The following is a 23,144-nucleotide window of genomic DNA, read 5'->3' on the forward strand; positions in this document are numbered from 1 at the left end:
TCTCACTGCAGCTTGTTTCTCCTTCCTTCTCCAGCAAAGCCAGTATTGGCCCCTAACAGTTGGACTATGAGGCCAGAAATAGGTGGGCCTTGCTCAGGACTGAAGAGCTGATTCAAACCCACCAGTCCTGGCTATTCTGGTCACCAGAGCTGGCTAGGTCCTCCTAGCATCCCAGACTTATACCAGATACATGGGCAGTGCTTCAAGTCCCAGCTAGCCTGCCTGCCACTGTGAAAATGGGGCTGTCTCTGTAGATACATTTACCCTGGCTTGGTCATGACTTATGCCTCCTTGTCACAAGGACTGGATTCACAGTGTGTTTTGTTTAATGTCTAGTAACTTGACCCAGCTTTAAGCAAGTTTTTCCTTTATTACTCTTAAACGAAGTAGTTTAAATATTAGTTTACTTAGGGGCTTACTTATACTAACAAATGGATATTATAGGGTAAAACCTGTGTTGGAAGAGGCAGTGCCACAGCTCTGAAAGCTTTTCGTTGGGAGGAGCAGGTTCCGATGCTCTGTCTACTCCACCCACTACGCTGTGAGGAGGAGGAGGTACTAGCTCAGCTGCCAGGAAGAGAGGCCAGCTGCCTCTCTGAAGCCCTGATACTATAGAGCCATTCTCTGGGAGCAGTGGAGTCCAGCTGGCGTCCTTGCCAGCTGGAGCCGTATACAGTGTTGGGAATATAAATGACAGCCACACGCTCAGAGGTGGCTTGTGAAATCTTTCCACCGAGAACAGTTATCTGTACATGTGCTAAGCCACGGTAGGATGAGCAGCTATGAGGGGCAAAGTGGCTGAGGATCAGATGTACCATGTCATACTAAAATCAGCACACATACCTACCTCTTCTTGACACAGGCTTGCTTGGTTGTAGCTTTTGTAAAACTAAACTTGGCTTTCAACCCTGTTTCAATCTTCTTCTACACTTACAGGATAAAGTGCATTTAGACTTGCTAGAGCCAAATACACTTGGAAAATCTTCTCCTGGGCCATATCAATAAGTCTTCTAGTCTGGCACCCGGGTTACAGAAGGAGATGCTCAAGGCAGCATGCCTCTCCTGGCCATAGCTCCATGTCTGTCTGTGCCCTTCTAGTGTAGGTAGACAGGTTTATGGGTGGGCTAGGGGCTCAGACTGAGGGGTCCATATGAGCTCAGATTGCCTCAAGCTTTGGGGAACTGCTGGGAGGCTCTGAACCCCTTACCAGGTAGCTCTAGGTGTAAGCACAGCCTGTCCCCAGAAGTGACCCAACTCTCAATCTCTCGGTGAAAGGAGAAGGTAGACTGTGAGCCCCAGTCTTGACATAGCTTCATTATCCCACTTTCCTGTAAATGTTACTGTTCTTTTGGGAAGCTAACTTCTGTATCGCTAAAGCACCAGATGTGAGTTAAAGTCTTGTGGGCCGTTCTAGCCTGTCTTTGGGTCTCTATTCCCCTCTAACTCCGTTCCACTGTTGATCCTTTCCTTTCCTGCCAGTGCTGACACTTTCTCTGATACTAGGAACTCCAGGCCCACCTCGGTTCAGAGATAAGGAGATCACTGAAAGGGGCAGGGGAGGGAGAAATATGGACACAGTCCATCTTCCTTTTGTCTCCACCTAGAGAAGGGCAGAGGTTGGTAAGGGACTGTGGCTGCAGGAAACGGAGATGGGGGAGAGGTCAGCAGCAGATTCTATGGCAGCAGGCAAGAACTATGGGCTGAGAAGGGAGGTGCATGGTAGGTGAACATCATGGACCTTTCCTAAACTTGTCCAGTCAGCACTCGCCCCCACTAAACTGGGTGGGTGAGTCATACATAGTTGTTCCAGGCCTCTGGGTGTGCTGTGGTCCCCATCAAGAAGGCCGTTCTCCCACCAGCTTCCTGGAGAGTCTGCCCTTCAAAGCTTGGTGAGGGCTTTGCCTCCCTGCTACCTGCCTCCTGGTAAGCAGAGCTGAGCTGCACCTTCGCTGGGAAGCTTGTCTAACAGTCCCCTGCCAGCCTGTCGGCTCCCTAGTCGCAGTCCTCTGTTTGCCTCCCCAGAGTCTTGGCTAGTGCCCAATGGAGACGGTCATCAACAAACTAACTCTTGGGCTCACCTCTTCCTTCAACCACCAGTCTCCCTTTCCTCAACGTTTGCCTGCCCACCAGGAACTCTATCCCAAAAAAATCATCTAGATCTATGCTGTCAGACTGCATACTTTAACACTGACTACATTTATACTGTTATCCCATCAGGATGCCAAGGAATCAGGTACAGATTACCTAGGTTCAAACCCCAACTTCTTACACAGCTAGCTGTCTGACCTTAGATAAGTACTTTACCTTCCGTAACTCCCCTGTAAAATAGGGAGAATAATGATACCTGATCACAGGATTATCATGGGGATGAGAGGAGTTAATAAATGTAATGCATATTAAGACAATGTGGCACATTATAAAGACTTAAATGTTAGTTGTACATCAAGCCTCCCCAACAAGGATGTATACTCAAGGGGAGCGTGTGTCTTCTCTCGTTCTGTATAGCACCTGCTCACTCATTACAGACTCATGGACCACAGGCTGCACTTCTTAACTTTCTCCTCCATTCCACATGCATTCAACTGCCCCTTGCAGCTGCCTGTCGCAGGGCTCCCTATTAAAACGTAATTCCTATAGAAGCTTATCAACCCTCACAAAGTTCACAGAATAGACAAGCTGTGTTTTACCATGGATGTAGCAGAGTAATAGGCTTAGGAACCTTGTTAAATCAGAAAAGCTTCTGCCCAAAAAAGACACCACAAAAACTCAAAATAAATGCAAAATTTAATGAAAATAAATGAGTACAAAGTGAATGGAAAGGAACAAAAACAGTCAATGAATGAAGGAGTAAATGAATTAACTAATGAAGCAGTTTTAGAAAAGCATGTTATAACAGACTAGCAAGCCACATTCCCTCAAGCCTCTTATCCAGTACTGTGAGCCCCATTTAACAGGAAACCACACATATACACACACAAACATATATGCAGTCACTTTGCACAATTATAAATCATCTAGATACTGGTTGCCCATAACTAGTGACCATACCTCCCCATTTGCCTGGGGTGGTTCTGATTCATGCTTGTAGACCTGGCATAATTATTAATAGTACTCCCTTTCACTCTCAAGTGTCCCAGTTTGAACAAGAAATTCCATGGTGATTCTACCCAAAACCAACATGGTTCATGAAAGACACAACCGTAAATGCCAACATGATCCCATATGACAGGTCTGACAAGGCCAACAGTTGACGTTAAGGACGGGTAACTCAGCTCCTGCAGGCAGGTCACATTCCATGAGGGGTAGCTGGTTAAATAATGGCAAGTTTTAAGCTCACCAGGGCACTGAGGATTAATCTGGTCTCAGCTACGGATGACAAAATTCCAAACACAAACAGCAGGGGGAGAGAAGTGCAATGAAGCCGGCTCAAGCTGATGGGATCTGTGGAAGGCAGCTCAGCCCCCAGAAAATGCTCATCGGACAGGTCTCAGCAGAGATGCTGAGAAGCCTTGGGCCTGCGGACAGGCAGCTGGGCACAATTCTGGCCTCCCAGCATGCCCTGGGTGTGGCCCACAGCCCGCAATGGACAGGTGGCAGAATCTGCCCTCTCCGGAGCCAGCCCCCACCTTGGTACACGAGCCACGAGTCCTCGTTTCTTATATAACTAGTGAACCTGCTGGGCCACTGAGCTGCTGCTTCAGAAATACGTTAGCTGAGAGAGGTTATCTTAAAGGTCCTATTTCAACCCAAGTGAATACACTTTAAAACAACTATACTAAAGACAAGCCACCTCGCAGTCCACACCTGCTTTAGATATGCTGATATACATCTTTAGATGGCTCCCCTTTCAAACTGCACACAATGAGACATCAGTTTTCAGTCTTGATCAGAGGTGGATTAACTGTAAAGCTACTGAAGCTTAATCCTCAGGGTCCCTACCGAGGCCCTATACCTCATTTTACACTAATATTCTTGTTCTTTAAGAAGGCTTCCCCAATCGTACAAGCTTTTGGCCCCACAAAACCTGGATCCGCCCCTGCTCATGGTGTAACACTTGGAGAATTTTCGCTTTAAGGGTTACTAAACCCCACTCTGCACCTGGTGTGTGGAGTCCCTGCCCTGAAAGCTGCCTCTTTCCCGCAGTCTCCCAGTGGGCAGACTCAGCTCAGCCCTCAGCCCCACAGCCCCATCAGAGTGGACCACCACCCCAGCAGGGCGGGAGGAAGCCAGCACTTGTCCTGGAAATCATTAAAGCAGGCCAAGGCAGACCGGGGAAACTGATGGCAGGGAAGACTGAGGGCATGAAAAGCAAAACAGCCATCCACCAATGAATTAGCACAGCTCCCTCAGGCTCCCAACTAGGAAGTACACTCGGTGGTGAGCTCTGTGAGGGCAGGACCGTGCATTACTCTGGTAGCTGTGGTGCCCAGCCACCAACACTAACCAAATTCCTTCCTTTCATCTATTCATTTTTTGTCTCTCATTTTATCAGGTCATATTTTCAACTCTGATAATCCGTGTGGCTGGCAAACCAACAGGAACATAAATGAATCAATACTGCTAAGTACTTAAAATGTTCTCTTTTGGAGTGCAGCTGACTGGGAAAAGATGTTGCTGCTGTTTTTTTGTTTTTTTTCTTAAAATGTCCACATACATCAGACACCTTCATATTTTTGCCCTGTGACTCAGCCAGGAAAAAAAAGGAAACAATGACTCTGGAATAAAAACCTCCACCCCTCTGAGCACTCTTTGTGCTTGGACTACACAGAGTTGGTCTGGGGTCTAAAGTAGAGTCAAACACTTAACACACATCCATGGAGTTGGTCCCTGGTTACAGGTAGCACCTCTGGGTACAGACAATGGCTATGGGTTGCTGTTCCATTTCCATTTACAGTAAAAACACAGGACATGGTCTTATGCATGTTGTACTTTCATCCATAAAGAAATTCCGAACACTGTCATTACAGGAAGTTTATTACCCACCTCTCCCTATATATAGGAGTACCTTATACATAAGGAAGGTTTGGAGAAATTTTAGTTTTTAAAAATCAGGGAATGTGTTACTTATGAAAATAATGGGAGAGGATATTCTCTGTCTTTATTCTCGTGCCAAAATAAAAATTTAAAGTTTTAAAAGTTATTATTGAAATTAAGCTCTAGGTTAGAAAAATTAAAATGATGGGGAATTGGGTGAGTTTTGCAGCATGTATACCAGGCCACACGGCCGCACCTAGAGCACCGCGTGAGTTGCCATCTTGACGCTGAACAATTAGGCCCAGCATCGCCGGCTGGGGCCTTCGCTAGAGCGGCACATAACTGCTCCATCAAGGAATAGTGACACTGTAAATGGAAGACCAGCCACTGGCTCTGAAAAAAATAAACCTCGTCAGTTTTGGGTTCCAGCATTCCTGGCTTTTTTACATGATTGCATAGAGAGGGGTGGCCCAACAGGCCCAGGGGCGGCTGGGGCTGGGGCGGGGTGGGGAAAGCAAGTCTGTAAACACCGGAGTCTGTACCGGCTCCCAGTCCGTCCGCACACCATGTTATGGGAGAAGGGTCACAAGCTGTAACTCAAGCAATTTAACACATGAAAGTCTAAAGTCCGCTCTTGACATGTAAATCTGTGTGTGCGTTAACTGAAAAATAAAAATAAAACAAACAAAAAGAAACGGACACATTAAAAGATACACAGACCAAATCAAACAGAAGCAAAAGACAGCAAAATGGACACTGGGAAAGGGCAGTCAGTTTGGCATTTGTCACGAGCAAAGCAGGGAATTCACTTCAGTTTGTGGCGTCCCAGCTGAGGGTCAAGATCTGGTTGGGAAGTAATTTTGCAAAAACGGATTAAAATTTGAGGAAGAAACAACTACATGGTCTCAAAAAATGTACTCCCTGCTCACCCCACCCCCCTGACCAGGGCAGGAGGAAGAAGTGCTCCCAGCCGCCCCACCCGTCCACCCTGGCTCTGCCAGGCCAGCATGGGAAGGGAGGCCTCTCTCCTAGAGGCCAAACTGACTGAAGCTTTCTGCCATGTCCAGCAAACAGAAAAGGCCTACTTTCCAGGCCACATGGAACAAGCAGGGAGGCCAGACACCGACGACAAGCCCCCACCCCGAGAGCAGTGCCAGTGCCTCCCAGCGGGGCCGAGTGAAAGCTCCGGGCACTGGCTGCCGGCCTGCACCCCCCACCCACGGGCCCTCAGGTCCTGACCTGGCCATAGGTCCTTGTTTTTGGTTTCAACTTATTTCCTAGGGGACCCTGCCTGCCTTTCCTTTAAGATGGCCTGAGCCAAGCTGACAGAGAGCAGGGCAGGGTTGCCATGAGTGTGAGAATGCATGGGGGGGGGGGGGGGGGAAGGAGGCTGATGCCCGAAGCAGCAATGCCGGGCCAGTGTTAATCTGTACTTCTTGGCCTTAACCACTAGGCTTCACTGCCACCAAGGAAGGAAGAGCCTGGCACACTCATGGCCAAACATTCCAGGAGGAAATGGGGTTCAATAGAGCCCAAGGGTGAGGGTCAGTTCCAAGGGTGCTAACCTGATATAGGCCAGGGGCAAGGAGAAGCAGGGACGGCGGAGGCTCCCACACTGTGATGTGGCATGGGATGCTGCATGAAGCAAGGTGGGAGGGAGAGAGATCCCCGGAAGCCAAGCCGGGGCATCTGGACTCCAGCTAAGGGTGTGGCAATGGGCTGTCAAAAACACTGAGCCATGACTCAGAGTTGCCCCCACCTGGCCAATAAGTTGACTGCACTTCTTGCCATTCTCTGTCCCTCTCTCCCCAGAGTCTACTTTCCAGAGAAGAACTCTAACCTCTAGTTGGGGGGCAGCCCCCTTTCCAAGCAGGACCCACAGTGTCCCTAGCTATAAGGAGCAGCTGGCCTTCCTTCAGCCCTAAGTCCTTCAAAATAGCTGGATAGTGATCCTAGTGTCCAGGGGCAGCGCGGGCTAGACTCTAGTCTCCACTGTTCTCAGTCACACCTGCCAGCCAATATGGGTCCCACACCCCTGCCTCAGGGGGAATGCACCACAGCTGTCCAAGCAAAGACCGCAGTAGCCCTTGGAATCTGCCTGGAAATGCTGACAGTCCTGGCCCTGTCTTCTCCTGGCCTTCTCCTGGCCTGAAAGACTTTCCCTGAGCACCTAACAGCTACAGCCTCTCCCTCCCTGTGTGGCCCAGCCTCTACCACACTGCAGTGGACAATCCCTGCCTGCTGAAGGGGCTGCACAACAGATGAGAGAGAGAGAGGGAGGGAGAGAGAGGGAGGGAGGGAGAGAACGAGACCACTTGTGCAAGAGAGCACGTACAGACATGAAAGAGAGATCCAGATCGTGAGATACCGAGATCCTGAGTGAAAAAGAAAGGTGAGCAAGAAAGAGGTGGGAGGGCAAGCGGAAGTGAGAGAGCCAGATGGTAAACACGCAGGAGAGTGAGTGAGAGGCTCAAGCATGAGAGGACAGCGCATGTCAGAGAGCAGGAGAGAGTGCGTGCACAGGACAGACGAGCTCAGGGCGGGGCCCACCACCTACTTCTTCTTGTCCTTGTCTTTCCTCAGGGGCTGCTGCGAGGTGGCTTGCAAGGCCTGCGACTGCAGGGCCTCCACTGCGGCCTTCCTGCGGTTGAAGGCGTTGGTCTCCTCTTCCAGTTCCCGCCGCTTCTCCTCCACTTTGCGCTTCTCCTCCTGATGGACCCGCTTGAGGTGCTCAAACTTCTCATGGAGCTGGGAGTGAAAGGTGGGGCTAGCCCGGGCTTCGACGTGGGCAGGGCAGGTGCCCAGGGCTTCCTGCCTCCCAGCCGAGCCCTGCCCTTCCTCACCACTGCCCCCAAGTCCAGCACACACCTCCCTTTCCTTCTCTTTCAACTCCAGCTCTGTCTCCTTCACTTTGTTAACAAACATCTGCCTCATCTCTTCCTCCTTCCTCTGCAGCTCACTCAGGAACTCCTTCCTCTTGGCCTCGTATGTCTCCTGTAGGCTGTGGAGACCCAGAGAAGAGAGGTCGAGGGGGTAGGGGCAGAGCCGGAGCAGTAGAACCACGTGGGCCCCAGGAGTGGGAGGAGGCTGGGGCCCCCACAGCCCCTTGCTGGGTCGTAAGACCCTAGAAGGCAGATGCCAGCGGGGTGGGTCTGGCCATGGAGACGGGCTCGCTCCACGCGAATCTGTCACCTGAAGGGCTGGCTGTCACCGTCGCTGTCCTGGAAGCCCATCTCCTCCAACTTGCAGCGCCGATAGAGCTCGTAGTGCCGGCTGTGGGTCTGCTCGCGGAGGTCCTCCATGTTCACCCTGATCAGCATCTCCCGGAGCTTCACGAAGTCACAGTGGTTCTCGTTCTCCACTGAAAGCAAAGGGTGCATGGGGCACCGGGCGGGCACACAGATGGGCACGGGGGCAGGGCCCAGGGCGGTGGCCAGAGTGCTACAAGCAGATTCCGCAGAGTGACGGCAGGCACATAGATGGGCACGGGGAGCTAAACAGGGTGCTACATGCAGGCTTGCAGAGGAAGGAGAGCAAAGCAGGATGGGGGACTAAGTTCAGGGCCCCCCGCTGGGGATGCTCTCTCCCCACCACACTCACCCTGCACCACTCCCCAAGGGTACTGCCGTGCTCGGACCAGCTTGTTCCCCACCTTCACCTCCTCGGTGCTGCCAACCACCGCAAAAGGCAGGTGTGCCTGGAAAGGGGCCCAAGTATGCGAGAGCACTAAGCTGACACAGGCCGAGGGCAGGTTCTCCCTCATCACCCCGAGGCCCAGGGAGGGGTTGACCTGGGGCTGCCCAGACAAGAACAAAGGCCCTGGGGCCAGATTCCTGGCTCTCTTTTGGACAAGTGACCCGGAACTTCTAAACAGAGGAGTGGGCTGAACTCCCTTCCTGGTGTTCCTGTCTCGGGCTTCCCAGGGGTGACTGCAAGCTCCCTCAAAGGACCTGTGGGCCTGGCCCCCTTCCAAGTTCCCAAGCCCTGGCATCATGCCTGCTCACTCCTACAGGTTTCAGGTTCCCACCCTGGATCCGGATCTTGTGAAACTCAAAACAAGCCCGATACTTGATTCCTCTCATCCCCTGTCCACAGGATGCAGGACTGGCTAGTTCCTGGATGTCATCTGTCCTGGAGAGGCTAAGGCTAGGGTCCTGGGGAACAAGAATCTTGGGGCTGTGTCTGAGATCTGTGCTGGCTCCCAGCCTCTGGCCCCAGAGCCCTGAGGCCCTGCCCAACACTCACATTCATGACTGCGTTAATCTCTGCAACAGCCTCGTCATCAGTGGGGAATTGGTAGATCTGGACCCCATTGCTGACCAGCTCGCCCATGATCTTGATCTTGAACTTGTGGAGCTCGCTCTTGGAGATGGTATCAGCCTTGGCGATGATGGGAATAATGTTCACCTGCCGGATTCAAGGGAGAAGGGGCAACAGGTTGCTTGAGAATTTGGAGCAACGGCTCCCTGACCATGGATAGCCCTGGCCAGGCAACATCCCTGGGGAGAGAGGGAAGAAGCCAAGGAGATGGCTCCTGTGGGCAGCCCTGGTCCAAATCCACCTACCCATGGCAGTTCTGATGGGTTGTAACAATCAGCTGCAGTGCTTCTTATAGGCCTAGTTCTCCCAAGTCACTGTGCAGCCCTAAAATCAGTCCCCCCAGGGCATACCCAGCTTTAACCCAGAGTGCTCTGCAGTGTCAGCTGGCCTGGGACCTGACAGAAGCAGCAGCAGGGGCCTGAGCTACCCACTCAGCAGGTCAGATGACCCCACCAGCAGTGGCCAAAGGAAAATTGAAATTTCCCAGGTCAAGATTATATCCCATTTTCCTCAGGAAACATGAATTCCTGAGAAGGGAAGGGCAGTCACGTGAGAGCTGACAGGTGACTGGGGGAGTCAGACTCCCAACACTTCCTGTCATCCTTAGGAAGCTGCCCTTTTCTTCTTTGCCCTCTCAATGCCCCCTTCTCATTCATATTCCAGTTCTGGGGTTTATCTTACCTTTCCCCAGTGGGCTTGGAAGGTACCTAGTGAAATCTAGAAGGAAAGGGGGAGTGAAGAGAGCAAAAGAACTAGGAATAGAGAGAAAACGAAGATAGAAGAGCTGAGATGGGATGAGAATGCTCTGGGGGAGAGGGTCCAGGTGGAGCCAGCCCTAGAAAGAGGGGCGGGGGCTGAGGGTCCAGTGGGGCTGAGAACGATGAGTGGTTCAGCTGGAGGAAGTGGCTCAGGACCAGACCCAGGGGACAGAGCTGTTGAGAGAGCCAGAGCAGTGGGGCCTGCTGGAGCAGCAGGGACAGATGCAAGAGAAAATACAGGGAGGACCAAGCCAACAGGGTGGTCTGCCAGCCCCTACCAGGAGAGCCCCAGAGGACCACGGTGAAGAGCCACGCTGCAACCACCACATCCCAACCCTGGGGAGGCCGTGGAGCCAGTGGGATAAGGGGCAGTGCGGGCCCATGTACCTTGCTGTCCAGTTTCTTCATAGTCACCAGGTCCAGGGACTTGAGGGAGTGCCCCGTGGGTGTGATGAAGTAGAGGCAAACGTGGATCCTTGTGTCATGGTAGTCAAAGAGCGAGCGGCGGATCTTCAGCTCCTCCTGTAGATAGTTTTCAAACTGCGCGTCGATGTAGTCAACGATGGGCCTGTAACTACAGACGGCTCCATCACCTGGGAGGCAGGCGGCAGAGCCGCAGGGTGCAGGCTGGGCGGCTTGCTCCACAGCTACACCAGGCTGCCCAGGGGCCTCGCAGTGGGAACAGACAGCTTCCATCTGAGGACCCCTGACTGGGTCCAGGGACCTGACCCCATCTCCTGACCATCTCCAAGGAGGAACTGGCCAGTCAGTGGCCACAGACCCTCAGCTATTCCCCGAGAGGCCCTTCGCTAGCCCTCACAGAATATAGGGGCTAGGTTATTCCACAGGGGCAGCCGGGAGTGAGGAGTGCTCAGACAGAGTTTTACAACCACGGCCAAGGGGGGTGGGGCTGGGATGAGACCGTCCGGGCTGCCCTTCCCGCCTCTTGCCTGTCATCCTTGTTGATCTGGTCCCCGAAGCCCACGGCGTCCACGATGGTCAGCTTCAGCTGCACGTTGCTCTCTTGCAGGGTGTAGGTCTGGGGCCGCAGGCGCACGCACTCCTCATGGTGGCTGGCTTCCTCAGTCTCGAAGGTCGTGTTAAAGAGCGTGTTCATCAGTGTGGACTTGCCAATGCCAGTCTCCCCTACAGAGTGAGGAGTGGAGGGGGCTGTCAGAGGCTGGAACTCAGACTGTCTCTGGGTGGGGGGCTAGGCTGGGTGTGGCTCAGGTTGGCCTCCACGCGCGACAGAGGGGCAGGCCTCCCACTCTGTCCCATGCTGGCTCCGTCTCCAGGAGCCATCCCCTCCACAAGGGACCTCAGACAGCATGTACCTTCCCATCATGGGCTGTGTGCATTTGGATGTGTACTGGAGCCCTCACTACACAATGCTGGGATGCTCTGTGTGACCAACTCTTGACAGGGCAAAGTCTTGTTTCCCAGCATCCTTGACACATAGTAGGGATGAAGTAAATATTTAAAAATAAACAGATGAAGGAATAAATGGATCTAAATCTCGGTGATAAACACCCGATCTTTAAAAAGAACTTTCATGTGCCTAATCCTGTATAATCCTTACAAGTCTGATCAGGCCCTAGCTCCAACTCTGTCCTTGACCCTGGCAGAGACCCCCAACCAAGTCCTCTTCCCGAACCCCCAATATTTCACTCTGCTTGGGAAGACCCCTTTCAGCAGCTCCCCTCTCCCAGAAGGCACTGTCTGAGGCCAGGCCATAGCACTCACCCACACAGAGGATGTTGAAGCTGAAGCCCTGAGTGACCGACTTGCTGACCAGCTGGTCCGGGAGGCTGTCGAAGCCCACGTGGCCCCCCATGGAGAGGTTCCGGGGCTCCGGCTCTGCATTCTGCCAAGAGAGGGATAGAGAGTGGCAGCAACCCACTGGGAAGGAGACCAAGCTCAGGTAAGGCTACTCCTGCTTCAACCTGGCAGCCTGTCTGAATTCTCAGCAAGTCTCAGAACACACCTGTGAGTGCACCAGAGCTCCAACCCCAGGCCCAATGCACCTCAGGGCCCCCGAATCCCACCTTGGGAAAGGCCTTTTCACTCCATGGCTCTGCTCTACCTTGGCTGGCCTGGTACAGGGGACCCTAGGACCTAAAGGTCCCCCTGTTCTCCTACCTAGGTGGAGGCCCCAGATGGACCCTGGATCTTAAACAAAGACTCTAAGAGGCCAAGACGGAAGAGCATAAATGCTCCTGGGGCCAGACCTGAGAGGGGCGGTGCTGCTGCCCTCTCCCAGACCTCCAGACCCTTCTGTTGAAGCAGGACTCAAGCCAGAGGCTGGCTGGCTGGAACACAGCCCCCTCTCCACTTGTGCTCTATGGGAGGCCCACCTCCATCAGGCTGACTCATGATCCCCTGCAAGCACCTCTGTTCTTCACGCACCCAAGCAGGAAATGCACATGCAGGCCCTGCTAGAAGACACTCTCCCAGCCAACCTCTGGGTCTCAGGAACCAACTCGGAGGGGATCACAACTCTGAGGCCTACTGGCCTTGTCTCTCAGCAGAGTTCTCCAGACACGTTCGGCTCTGCCTCCCAATACCATCCCAGCCTGACCCCAGGCTTGGCTGTCGGACAGAAGGTTCTGGATAAGAATTTAGAGGCTTGGCCTCAGCAGAGAGACAGAGAGCAGAAAGGACCCGAGTGAGCGGGGTCACTGCAGCTGGCCCACAGCACTATAAAAAGAAACCACAAGGACCCAGAGCAGAGGGTCAAGGTCAGATTGCAGTTTGGGTGGACAGTGTCTCTGGCTTTCCTGGGAATGGGGGGAAATCTCTGCCCTCTGAAGGAAGGTTCCCAGGCTCAGCCTTCCCCTGTTTGACCCCTCTAGAGGACAGGCCCCAAACAGCTCCATGCTGGGCAGAAACATGCCTCCTCCATTCCTGGGCCCCTCTACCTTGACAGCCAGCTAGAAAGTGCAAGGACAGACCAGAACAGTGGGTTGGAAGCCTCATCCTGCCCTTACTGCCCACAGTTCCAAGGGAAGGAAATGGCCTGAGCAAGCACAGCTCCCGGAGCTACTGATCAGGGCAGCAGCAGCCCTTTGTACCTGTGGCCACAGGCCTGGTGGGGCTCAGGAACAGGCAACAGGGCCCTGCGGCCACTCTCCAGGCCCTGGGCTCCCTGCCTGCCCACAGAGGGCTCTCTTCAGCACCTGATCACTCCCTGATCACTCTGTGGCTGCAACCTGCTGCCTTGGCCCAGACCCTGCTGAGTTCCCTGGCAGGCAGACCCAGCCTTCTTTTCACCATTATGCCCACCTGCACCGCTCACTTCCAAGTGTGTGTTGGCATATGACCTCTCTGGGCAGTTGTACCTGAGGGGTCAGGTTCACCCCTGGAGGTGCTCTCTCCAACAGCTTTCTCAATGCAGCCTCTATTCTTAGAGTGGACCGTTTCTCCCCATCCCCTCTCTTATCTTCCCCAGAGCCCCCTAGGGTACACACACATAACTGCATAAAGAAGCCCCCAATGCAGCTTCCTTCAATGATGCCATAAAAAAAACAAACAGAAAGTGGAGCATAAGGTGTGCTTGGTTAGGTCCAGATCATTTCACAAGGCATTCCTTCCAGCCCTTCCCGGTCTGTGGGTCTCCTCACAAGCTTGGCCCCTTCCCTGGGCTCAGAGCTCCCCCTACTTTTCCCTGGTACCTGCTCTGACCTGGCCCCCCAAGTACTTACATTCCAGACCCCTCACTTGGCAATGACCCCAGTTCCTTGCACTGTGATCTTTATGCATCTTGGTTCTCCAACTGTTCCATAAGCATCTCAAAGTTGTCTGCAGGTTGGGGGGGAGTGGGGGTTCAGGTTTTCCATTTTTTCCACCCTCCCATCACTATGCCCAAATTGCTAGGCACAACTACCATTTATAAATTACTGGATGCTGCCTTCAACTGCCACAGTGGCATGTCCCAGAGGCGGCTGCCCATCTTCCATAGAGCTCTGTTATTTAGTTTTGTTCCACCTGCTCATCGCAGCTTGAGGATCAAATGGAGGACAGAACAGTCAGTCTAGAGCTTTTTTCTTTTCAGGCGAGACTAGGAAGCTCCAAGGTTTAAGGCGTGCTGTGCTTGCAGAGAAGGCTATGTGTTTATTCATCCTCTTCTTCCAAGGGTGACACAATCAGGATGCAGTCCAACATCCTGTAGTCTGCCGCCAAAACCCACCAAGTCAGCTGGTCTGGAAACTACTCGTGCACTCCACTCACACCCACTGCAGCAGAGGCCTTGGGAGAGAAACAGACGCCATCCTATTCCTGAACTTTCCCCACTTTCTTACAGTTCCAGGCTCCAGGGGACAAGAGAAGCTCTCAGGGGTTTCACATAAGCCCACCAACCCACACTCAGAAACCCCCTCCCTGACCCCTCACAGCTTGGCTCTCCCCATGGGAGTGTGTGGAGAATAGGGAGAGATTTATCCCAGGTTGTTGCCCAGGCTGCTGTCTGCCATTCCAGGGGCCTCCTCCCTGGGACGGTGTCTGCTTAGGAGCCTCTGGGACCCACGCAAGTGCCAGGCTGCAGTGTGATGTGCATACACACACACACAGGAATGGCCACTGGAGGCACAGTGCTGATCCCAGATCTCAGGAGACTGATGTAACCTCCTGTTTCCCTGAGGGGTCACTCTATTGCATATGTCAAGCTCTCTGATTACATATTTGGTACCAACAACTTGTGATCCAAGATGTATTGCTCGCTCCAGGGAGCCCACCCCAGATATCTCTGCTAACCCGAGATGTCACCACCTAGGTTACAGAAGCATCTCCTGCACTGCTCAGCTGCCACCACTTGACTCAAAATTAAACTTCAGGTCTTCCACTAGCCATCAGTCTTGCAATTTGGTGGAGAAGAACCCACCTCCACCTTTAAGCTCCACCTTTAAGGATGAGTCCTAATAGTTCTGAGCCAATCAACATGATCCCATGATTAGTCCAGATACAGGCAAATGACCTGGGATGAGCTTTGTGACCATCTTGTGACCATCAGGGGAACTAGGCTGAGACTGACGTCTGCTCACACAGGATGACAGAGCCAAGAAAATCACAGAGAGTGAGCCAGTGTCTGCCCTACCTCTGGCCATATACCCCCTTCACTCCTTAAGCCTGCTGAGTGGGGTTACTATTACTTATAACTGAAAGCATCTTGTTTGCTGCAGTCTCCAAAATGAAACCCTCTGAGGGCAGACGAACAGGGAGAAAGCAAGGAGAGCCAAGAAGAGATGGGATGGGGATGGTATGGAAGGTAAAACAGCTCAGGGTTCGCAACCAAAAGGAAGGAATGGATGTTAATGATAATACCGACATCTCACTGAGGACCACCACATGCCTGAACTAAGCTAAGTGATGTACATGCAGTCTCTCATTTGGTCCTTTCTCCACCCTGCCTGGCAGATGCCAACATTCTCCTCATTTTACAGGCGAGGAAATTGAGGTGCCCCGAAGCCAGGGAACTCACTGGGGCAGAGCAGGGATTTGACAATGGGTTAAGCCCTTGCCCCAAACCCTCTGCTGTATCTGCCCCCCTACTCTAAGAAGGCTGCTAACTCAGTCACTCAGCCACTCAGCACACACTGGGCACATCTGTGTGCCAGGTACCAGATTTTTGCCAAGAAAAATACCTGGGACACCAGACCTCTGACCTCAGGCGCTCAGTCTAATTCAGTCTAAACTCAAATGACTACAGATGCCAGTCAGGTAATGTAAAAGGGTAGAGGGGAGCAGAATAGTAATAATAACAATTATAATAGCAGCTAACACTTACTGAGTGCTACTCAAATTGAATCTCATTTAATCCAGACATCAGCCCTATGAGATGGACTTTAATATTATCTCCATTGTACAGATGAGACAAGTGAAGCACCAAGAGATTAAGTAAGTCATTGGTCCAAGACCACAGTGCTTGGGAGTGTGAGGCCAGGATCAATACTCTCAGGCACATTGCTCTGCTGCCTGGTAGATGGAAAGCAACCATTGGCTTGGCTGAGTATGGGGTCCCACAGGGGAACTGTGGGGTGGGGGTGGGGGGCTGCAGAGCCCACGCTGCAGCCATGGCAGCTGTGGTTCCATGACTCCAGCCAACAGTGGGAATGCAGGCCCAATGTTGCCAAATCTTCCAATTTTTCTGAGAGGATCCATAAATCGAGACTTATGTGAAATCCCCTAATTGTTAAATGGTGGCAATTAATACAAATTTAGAATACCATGAGGACCCAACACAACATGCCAAGGGGCTGTACCGTCTGCAAGCAGGGTCTGATGGGAGAAGAGAGTGAGCAGGAAGGGGCACCCCTGTCTCCATACTCCAGGGCACAGAGACCCACAGGAGCCTCCAGGCTGGACAACTTAACTCAGACCCTACTGAGGGTGGACTTGTGGCTTCTGGACCTTTCCACACAACCAGCTCCCTGACGTGCCCACACAGGGGGCTCTGTCTTCAAAGTGCAGGACAATGTGCGTTTGCAGCTCTGAGCTCTGCCCATACACAATGGGAAACTCCACTAGACCATCATCTCCTCTCTAATCGCTAACAAGTTTTTGGCTCCTGAGCCAGGCCCCGGGCTTCAGTGTCATCATTTCTTTGGCACATCAAAGATAAAAACCAAAATAACTGCTCAGGCCGGCTGCGTTCCCCCAGGCATGGCCGTCCAGAACAAAGGGGAGAACAGCATTTTGTTATGCAGCCCAGTGGATAACTAGGGCGTTCTTTTCCTGATCAGGAAATGCTCAGTCTGAGCTTCTGGAGCAGCCCTAATCAGCAGCCAAGAGGAGCTGCCCCTTTTACCAAAAGTGCCCCACCATGAGTGTATCTGGCCCCTTAACCCTGGTCAAAGGCAGCCCTGGACCCCAGGCCGTCAGAGTTCTCTGGTGCTCTGCACCCTGGCTCCCACGCCCAGCGGCATGCTTGCTGTGCACCCCGCCAGGCAGGCAGGAAGCCCACTCCCCAGTAGCGCTCCAGCCCTGGGGAGGTCCTACTAAGTCGCTGAGCAAGGAGCCCAGGAGTCACTGCACCCCTGGGAACTTCTCCACCCGGGCTGCTGGCACAAATCACCGACCCCCAGCTCCAGCTACTCCCGACAGCCTGGGCCTTAAATAGCCAAAGTAGGGGCCTCCGGCCAGAACCCGTGGTCACAGCACAACTGTCCTTGAGCCCAGAGAGGAATGAGAGGAATTTTCCCAGGAAAGCCTTAGGCTCTGATCCCAGGATTCCACAGCAAGCCTCTAAGCCCAGGTCAGGGGTTACGAGAAATAGCTACAGGGATGTGAATGAAACGGTGGGGGTGAGAATGCTACCACATCGGCCGTGGGGGAAAGGGCACCTGGGAACTCAAGCATTTCTCCTATGGCAGCAACAGAAAATTTGGGAGAAGATCTAAAAGTGGGGATAAACCTTTATGATGTCAGATGATAATGGAGAGATGGCAGTTGGGACCCAAAAGGGGAGCCATGAGTCACCCCTCACCCCATCCTGGGACGAGAAGGAACTCTGGGAGCAGGAGCCCAAGGCCACCCACCTCCCCTGACCCTGATACCCCATTCGCTCTGCTTTCCGGTCTTACCAAAGACTTCAGAGACCTGAGCCAATGTTCTCCTCCTTTCTGCACACAGCCAGGCTTTATCTTGTTAATTTAGGATGGTGTGTTTCACAATTCTTCTGTCAAAACCAGAGTTACCGGAAGCCAAGAGCATGATTGCTGGTCTCTGGGTCCAACCCTGGGGCCTGGGACACAGGCACATTCTGCGGCTCTGCTGCACCACCTGCAAGGAAGTGGTCCAGTCCACAGCACAGCAGATGGGAAGGTGCTCTGAGCCTTGGAAGGCACTGGAACCCCAGCCATTCACCTGGTTCAGGGCCTCTAGCAGCAGCCACCACTGCCTTGCAGCAGGAAAGCTACCAGTGGTCTGAGCGTCAGTACTCAGTGCTCAGGAAGGAGGTAGCCTTTGTTCCACAGCAAATGAGACTCTCCCCTTGGAAGGGAGAGGTAAGCAGCGAAGGTGTCCCCTTCGCAGGTGACCACCTGCCTTCCCTCTAATCCCAGCATGGGCATCGTGGCTGGAAGGAGCAGAGAAGTACATGGGCACCAGTGTGGACCAGTGGAGGCTTGGGGCAGCACTGCCATACTTTGTTGCTCACCCCAATCACCCCTGTAGCAACCAGAGCGTCAGGCTCACATCGCACCTATGTCCTCACAGCCAGGTCTGGCAAGTGGACTTGGGTCCATGGCTGTGGCCTCCTGGGCCTGGCCCAAGGTGGTCCAAGCCCAGAAGGCCCCTCAGAGAAGAGCCAACCAGCTGAGATCAGAAGTGGGTCTTTACTCCCTCCTTCCCTGGTTCTAGCCCTGTAACCTGGCCTCTGGGATGGAAGCCAAGAAACACCTTGGAAGCTGTGTGCTCTGAGAAAGAGAGCATCTACCTTGCCCCAAGAGCACTAGAGCAGCACTCCAAGCAAAGATGTCCCTCACCTTGCCTCTGCCACCCCTTCCCAGCCACTGTTCCTGACAGGAGCCCTGAGGATGCAGATGGCCCCTCAGGAAGCCAGCAAAGAGCACTGAGCTCTACCCTGAGGGCATACTGACACTGGGAGACAGCCCTTTCCAGGCAGATATGTCTCCCCCACACCCTGCAGAGCTCCACATCTGGCTGTCAGCAAAGCTGGTGCCAGGGAGTCCTGAAACCCAAACTGGCAGCACAGAGATATGAAGGCTAGTGGGACGTCAAGGGGCACGCAGAGGCAGGCCAACCCATGGGCCCTTTGCTCTGTCACCCGGCAACTGCTTGCCTCGGGCCGCTGGACCCAAGCCACAGAAACATTCGTGGTAGTCACTGCCCCAAACACTCCTCTAACCTAGCCCATCCTGGGGCTTGAAGCTCACAGGGCTCCACCCTCACTGCCCTTCCAAGAGGTACGCTGGTGCTGGGGTTTAAGTCTTGGGCCCTCCCTTTATTGGCTGATGAACAGAGCCTGCATCTGCACAACAGTGGGCTGTCGGCATGGACAAGGTGATGGCATAAGTCCTCTAGCAGGCTCCCTGCCACGGAAAACCTTGAAGCCCTGGGGTTCCACCTGCGTCCCTGCTCCCTTCTTGTTGGCAGTGTGATCATTCCCTTCTTACCACCCTCTCTGTTCCTATCCTGGTCAGTCCCTTACCAAGTTCTACCTTGGATTACCAATGCCTTCCACCAGCCTCCCAGCTCTGACCCATTCCAAACAAGATCCCAGGCAGGGAAGCAGGTATGGCTCAAGCAATTGGGTTCCTGTCTACCATATAGGAGGCCCAGGGTGCGATGCCCAGGGCCTCCTGGTGAAGGCAAGCTGGCCTGTGTAGTGAGCTGGCCCATGTGGAGTGTTGGCCTGCATGGAGTACTGCCCCACGCAGGAGAGCTGCCCCACACAGGAGTGCTGGCCCATGTGGAGAGCTGGTGCAGCAAGATGACGCAACAAAGAGAGACACAGAGGAGAGACAATAAGAGATGCAGCAGATCAGGGAGCTGAGGTGGCACAAAAGAATGATGGCCTTTCTCCCACTCCGGAAGGTCCTGGGATCGGTTCCCAGAGCCGCCTGATGAGAATACAAGCAGACACAGAAGAACACACAGCGAATAGACACAGAGGGAGACATAAGGGGGCGGGGGGAATTAAATACATCTTTAAAAAAAAAAGAGAGACCAGGCAGATCTTCCTAAAATGAGCACCCACACCTGATACAATGCCCAAGCAGGAGGGAGGGCAGGGCAGACCCACCTCCCACATGATTGCGTAGGTGGCACTCACTTGCACTCCTTAACACTACCAGGCACTGGGAGTTGCACAGCATCTCTTGCTCAGCTCTCATTTCTCCTGCAAACAGCTCAGTGAGGAAGTTACTGACCATTTTGACAGGACAGGGAGATCTCAGTCTATGGTAGAGGACTTGACCCCCACTCGGGAAATGGACTGCCTACCACATCCCTCCCCACCAGCTCTTGCTTCAGGAAGGGAATCAGCACTCCCTGGAGAGCCTGCTTCTTGGGGGAAGTGTCAAGATTACAGGGGTGACAACGGAAGTGACAGATGGTGCTGGGGCTAAAGCAGGAATGGGAGGGGTGCCTGGCTGGGAAGAATGCCAGGCATGAGGCTGCCGTGCTGCACGTTTCTTCCCCCTCCCTCTCACACCCCCACTTGCCTCAAGCCCTAGGTGATCCCTCACCACAGAGTCTGAAACTGCCCACAGGGTTCTGACAGGACAAGCAGACAGGTTGGTGGTGTGCTTGGATGCACAAGGGAGGGTCTGTGAAAGAACATGAGAACCCAACGACATAGATGTCAGAGTACTGAGGGCAACTCTGTATGAACATCTCGGCTCCAGGATGAGACAGCTCCTGGGCCCTCAGGGACTGGTCTGACCACTGAGCTAGCTGGAGAAGCAGTGGAGACCTGCCACATACCCATCGGACCACAGCCTCACGGCCACTGCTTTACATGGGTGAGTGGCCCAGTGTTCCCCGAGGCTGTGAGACACCTCAGCATAGCTCCAAACATGCCATAGAATGCAATTAACCTTCTGCAAGCTCTTCAAAAAGTATCAGGATGATTGTGCCCATTTTATAAAGGACAGATAAACTAGGGCCAAGAGAAGAAGAGATAATTTTCCCAGGATGACAAGCCAGGAGGGGAGAATGGAGTCCAGACTCCTAAATTCAGGCCAAACTCCACCCAAGCTCTCCACCCAAATTCAACCATGTCCAAGTCCTCCCAGGAGATGATGGCCCAGAATGTGGAGGGTGTGGAAGGCGTCCAGCCACCAGGTTTAACCTGGCACAGTAACCAAGGCTCAGACTTTACGCCCTTACCTGAGTCAGTGCCCTCTCTGTGCCTCAGCCTTCCTTGGGGATAATACCTGAACTCCTCACAAATGGTCCAAGAATGAATACACAAGGCTAAGAGGAAGGGCCCCTCCAGCCCACAGCCTGGCAGTGCAGCCAGTCTCTGTGGACAATCTCCAGACAGGCAGTGATGGAGGCCCTTGGGGAGGGCACAGAAACAGAACAAACCCGATTCTCACACACAGGGTCAAGTCTTCACATCCACCATTGACGCCAGGTATCATGTGTTATTCACTGTATTGCCATGTGCCAGACACTGCTCTAAGCACCTGGCCCGGATTACTCATTGAATCTTCACAATATTCCTTAGAGAGGGAGGTAATACTTGTATCCCATTATACAGATGAGCAAACTGATAAGTTGAACAAAGTGTCTAAGGTCACATGCCTATAAGTGGCAGTCCAGGATTTATCCCAGGCAATTGATTCTTGTTACTCTATACATTGCATCCCCCTGCAAGACCAACTGTTGGAGCAACCTTTGGCCACAGATGAGACCCAGATATAACTTTCTGGTCAGCTGGCATCCAGTTCACAGACACGCACACAGATATGCACACACTGGCAGGTCTCTTGGTTGCCAGCTAATCGAAAGGTCTATTAAGATTCAAGCGCTGCCCTCCTCCAGTACATAAATCCCAATTTACAGCACAGAGAGCTGAGGTGACTCTGATTCAGCTGACCTCTGAATCTGCTTCTCATGTATTTAATCTTACTTAACTGAACCACAGACCCCCACCCACCTGGGAATAAAACACTCTACCCTAGAAATTATGACGCCAAGAGCTCCTACCTTAGTTATGCATATCTCCAAAGTAGACCAACAAATGTATTTTCAGATTAAAGGGAAAATTTACATATATAAATTCAGATGGCATTATTTATAGCATTAATTACATAAGTTCTGGCTCCCTTTTTTAGCCCCAGAACCAATTGCTTATCAGTCTCATGTTCAGCATTCCCCTCTCCCCCTCCTCCAACAGCCCATGGCTGGCCCTCCCCCTCTCCACCGACCAGGGCCTCACATGCTGGCAAGAGGACACAGCTTCCTTCACTGTCACAGCCCAGCCTCTCAGACACACCCAGATCCAGCTTTAGGCATCAGGGGATTTGTATACACAACCGCCAAAAGGTCTCCCTACCTCGGAGTGAATTTTAAAAAACCTTTAAGAAGTTGGCTTATTGGCAGGCTCAGGCCCAGAGACCCCTCTGCAGGGGCCACCAAGGACGTCAGCCCTGCAGAAGGCAGAGCTGGACAGGGGCCCAAGCAAACGCCTACTAGGCTGAATTTGGAATCGCTCCAGTTCCTGGGGAATGGCTGCCGCAGATCCGACCACTGAGGCCGGACCTGCTGGAGTCGCACCCAGGATCCAAACACGGAGGGATAGGAAGCGGAAGGAAAAACAGGCCCAGGGGCCTCAGGACCTAAGTCTGCAACTGCCCTGAGCTCATGCGGGGGGGAACCCCACGGCTTCATCCTTACAGGCTGTGCCCATCCAACAGCACCTGCGTGGCTAGGAATCTGCCCGGCTGTGCAAAAGGAAACACCCTGGGGGACAAGGACCCAGAGCATCCTGACCCCTCCTCTCCAGTCCCCGGGGCCCAGCTGTCCTCGCACCTGCCCAGAGCCAGTCGGGTCTTTGCTTCTCCTCGAGAAGGGGGGTCTGTCTCCCCTGCGCCTGAGGAAGGCGACCCCCGCCACCCGCCCGGCAAGGGCTAGCGCAGCCAAGGGCCGCCTCGGGTGTCTGGGAGGCAGCCAGGCGTCGAGGCCCCGCGGCACGGCGCTGACAGCCCGGCTCGCGCCCCCAGGCCAGCTGCAGGGCGGCCCCCTCCCCTCGCCCAGCGCCGCCCCAGCGCGCCGTCGCGGCCCAGGCGGGTCCTCACCGAGATGCGTTCCAGGTCGGTGGCCGCCATGGCGAGCTCCGCGCCGGGCGGGCGAGCCAGAGCGAGCGCCGGGGCGGCGACGGGGACGCGACGGGGACGAGCCGGCTGCGGGACGCGCTCCGCCCGGGCGGCTGCGGCTGAATGGATCCAATATGGCCACTTCCTGGAAACTCCCCTTGGCGGCAGCGGCGGGAGAAGCCGCGGAGCCGCCCCCGCCCCCGCCCGCCACCGGCCTCCCCGCCCCGCCCGGCCCCGAGCGCAGCCGGAGCTCCGCGGCTTGGCCAGCCGGGGGTCTCCGCGGCCAGACGCGAGGTGCCAGCTGTCGAGGCTG

The 23,144-nt window shown here is 53.7% G+C and overlaps 1 protein-coding gene across 33 annotated transcripts in view; it reads right to left on the reverse strand.

The window, feature by feature from the left end:
- The window catches only part of SEPTIN8 (septin 8), a 70,888-nt gene that overhangs the window by 2,397 nt on the left and 45,347 nt on the right, over positions 1-23,144 (reverse strand). For 2 of the 33 annotated variants that reach the window (XM_058278485.2, XM_058278484.2), the window contains exons 1-9: positions 22,814-23,027; positions 11,796-11,916; positions 11,003-11,198; positions 10,440-10,620; positions 9,220-9,381; positions 8,575-8,671; positions 8,167-8,335; positions 7,843-7,975; positions 7,532-7,722 (exon numbers count right to left, since the gene is read on the reverse strand). In XM_058278485.2, the coding sequence (XP_058134468.1) occupies positions 7,532-7,722; positions 7,843-7,975; positions 8,167-8,335; positions 8,575-8,671; positions 9,220-9,381; positions 10,440-10,620; positions 11,003-11,198; positions 11,796-11,916; positions 22,814-22,843 (1,280 nt within the window). In that variant the 5' untranslated portion in view covers positions 22,844-23,027. Of the gene's footprint in view, positions 1-2,766; positions 5,818-7,531; positions 7,723-7,842; positions 7,976-8,166; positions 8,336-8,574; positions 8,672-9,219; positions 9,382-10,439; positions 10,627-11,002; positions 11,199-11,795; positions 11,917-13,753; positions 14,298-17,626; positions 17,826-22,547; positions 23,052-23,144 lie in introns of those variants that run through there. The other 31 variants (XM_058278517.1, XM_058278506.1, XM_071209951.1 and 28 more) reach the window with 26 other exon arrangements.

Source organism: Dasypus novemcinctus, chromosome 2 (genome assembly GCF_030445035.2).
Source record: "Dasypus novemcinctus isolate mDasNov1 chromosome 2, mDasNov1.1.hap2, whole genome shotgun sequence".
Taxonomy (NCBI): Eukaryota; Metazoa; Chordata; class Mammalia; order Cingulata; family Dasypodidae; genus Dasypus; species Dasypus novemcinctus.